Consider the following 1,646-nt stretch of genomic DNA (forward strand, 5'->3'; position numbering starts at 1 on the left):
GGGGAGGTTAGCTAAATATGTGCCACTCTAGCCTGTGTGGCGAGTGCTGTATGGATATCAAGACATAATTTGTGGAATTCTTATAGAAATTAAGGTACGTAGGGAAGTATATGGAAGGCCTCTGCCTCTATATAATGCCATGTCGTCGATTCCTTTGTTCACCACTCACCATAGATTAACTCTTTCTTCAATTTCATCTAATACTAAAATTTGTGTCTATGGCTACTAATAGTATTATAATTCCCTCATCCTCCATGCCTCCACCTCCATCTTCATCCCATAAATATCATGTTTTTTTGAGTTTTAGAGGGGAAGACACACGTAAAACTTTTACGGACCACCTCTATTCAAATTTGGTGCAAGCTGGAGTTAATACATTTAGAGACGATGAGGAGCTCAGAAAAGGCACAGAAATCAGATCTGAACTGATTCAAGCTATAGAAGATTCCATGATCTCCATTGTTATTTTCTCAAAAAATTATGCATCGTCTAGCTGGTGTCTCGATGAGCTTTTGAAGATACTCGAGTGCAGAGAGCAGCATGGTCAGCTAGTTATTCCTATATTCTACGACGTTAATCCTTCTGAGGTACGTAGACAAGCCGGTACATTTGATAAAGCACTTTCTAAACACAAAAAACGTTTTGGGAAGGAGAAGGTAGCAAGGTGGAAAGCCGCTGTCAAAGAAGCTGCAAATTTATCGGGACGGGATTTGCAGAACGTCGAGGACGGGTACTCTAACTTCCTCAAACTTGACTTTTTAACTTTTCTATACTGGTAGCTCACAAGAAACTTTAAAAACTATCTAGTCACCTACAAGTGAACTACAGACAGCCGATAGTAAGTAGAACCAGTCTCCGTCCCATGGTACCTGTTGCTGGTGGAAGGTGGGAGGTATCCCATGGAATTAGTCGAGGTGAACGAAAGATAGCCTGGACACCACAGTCATAAAAAAAGTCTCTATTTCACACCCCTACAACTATTATAAATTTTATATCTAAAGATAGTAGACTTTTAATACAATACGAAATATTCTCAAGTGAAAAGAAAAGGAAAACATTACCAATTCACTTCTGTGATGCATAATCAGACAAGATCATCTTTCTTTAGTCACTAATCTTCAATGCTCAATCACCATAAAAAAGAAACAGAAGACTAAACCTGTATGAATAGAAAAACAATACAACAAACATTTAGTTTGAATGTAACTCAAGAGTTATCATGTTGAGACAATTCGGATATCAAATTTATAGTTGATTATAGTGTTCCTGAGAAAACTCTCTTCTAAACCAAAATAGCGGTCCTCTTATCTTCTTTTTATAAAGCAAATCGACTTCAATTCTTGATTAATCCACATCACTTTTGCTTCTATTGGAACACAAGATTCCCCTTTTTTGTGGAATAAAAAAAAATCATCCTATGGATTTCATAGTTCTTTTATATTATTATCCAATGTGAAATTGTAATGTTCTAGGAGGCATATCTAATTTTACTCCCATTCCTAATTTACCTCTTTCCAAGTAATTTCTCTCTACTATAATACCTCATTATGTATTAGTAAAAGTTAACTCAGTGATTAGAACGTCAAATTAAGTCCACAATGAATTATATTTCACCAAATTTATCTAGCTTAGTTGAATTAAAGTTG

General features: G+C 35.9%; 1 protein-coding gene across 1 annotated transcript; it reads left to right on the forward strand.

Moving 5' to 3' along the window:
- The first annotated feature begins 218 nt into the window (after nt 1-218).
- On the forward strand, nt 219-949 carry LOC102596837 (toll/interleukin-1 receptor-like protein). The gene is made up of 2 exons (XM_006361761.1): nt 219-730; nt 829-949. The coding sequence occupies exons 1-2, from the start codon at nt 219-221 to the stop codon at nt 947-949; spliced, it is 633 nt and encodes a 210-aa protein (XP_006361823.1).
- Nucleotides 950-1,646: the final 697 nt, after the last annotated feature.

The sequence above is a fragment of the Solanum tuberosum genome, unplaced genomic scaffold (genome assembly GCF_000226075.1).
Source record: "Solanum tuberosum cultivar DM 1-3 516 R44 unplaced genomic scaffold, SolTub_3.0 scf00371, whole genome shotgun sequence".
Taxonomy (NCBI): Eukaryota; Viridiplantae; Streptophyta; class Magnoliopsida; order Solanales; family Solanaceae; genus Solanum; species Solanum tuberosum.

Excerpts from the sequence above, each read along its gene's own strand:
- LOC102596837 (XM_006361761.1), top strand. The coding sequence starts at position 219 with ATGGCTACTAATAGTATTATAATTCCCTCATCCTCCATGCCTCCACCT. Across the intron at positions 731-828 it reads TTGCAGAACGTCGAGGACGG|ACAGCCGATAGTAAGTAGAA; the intron begins GTACTCTAACTT and ends AGTGAACTACAG.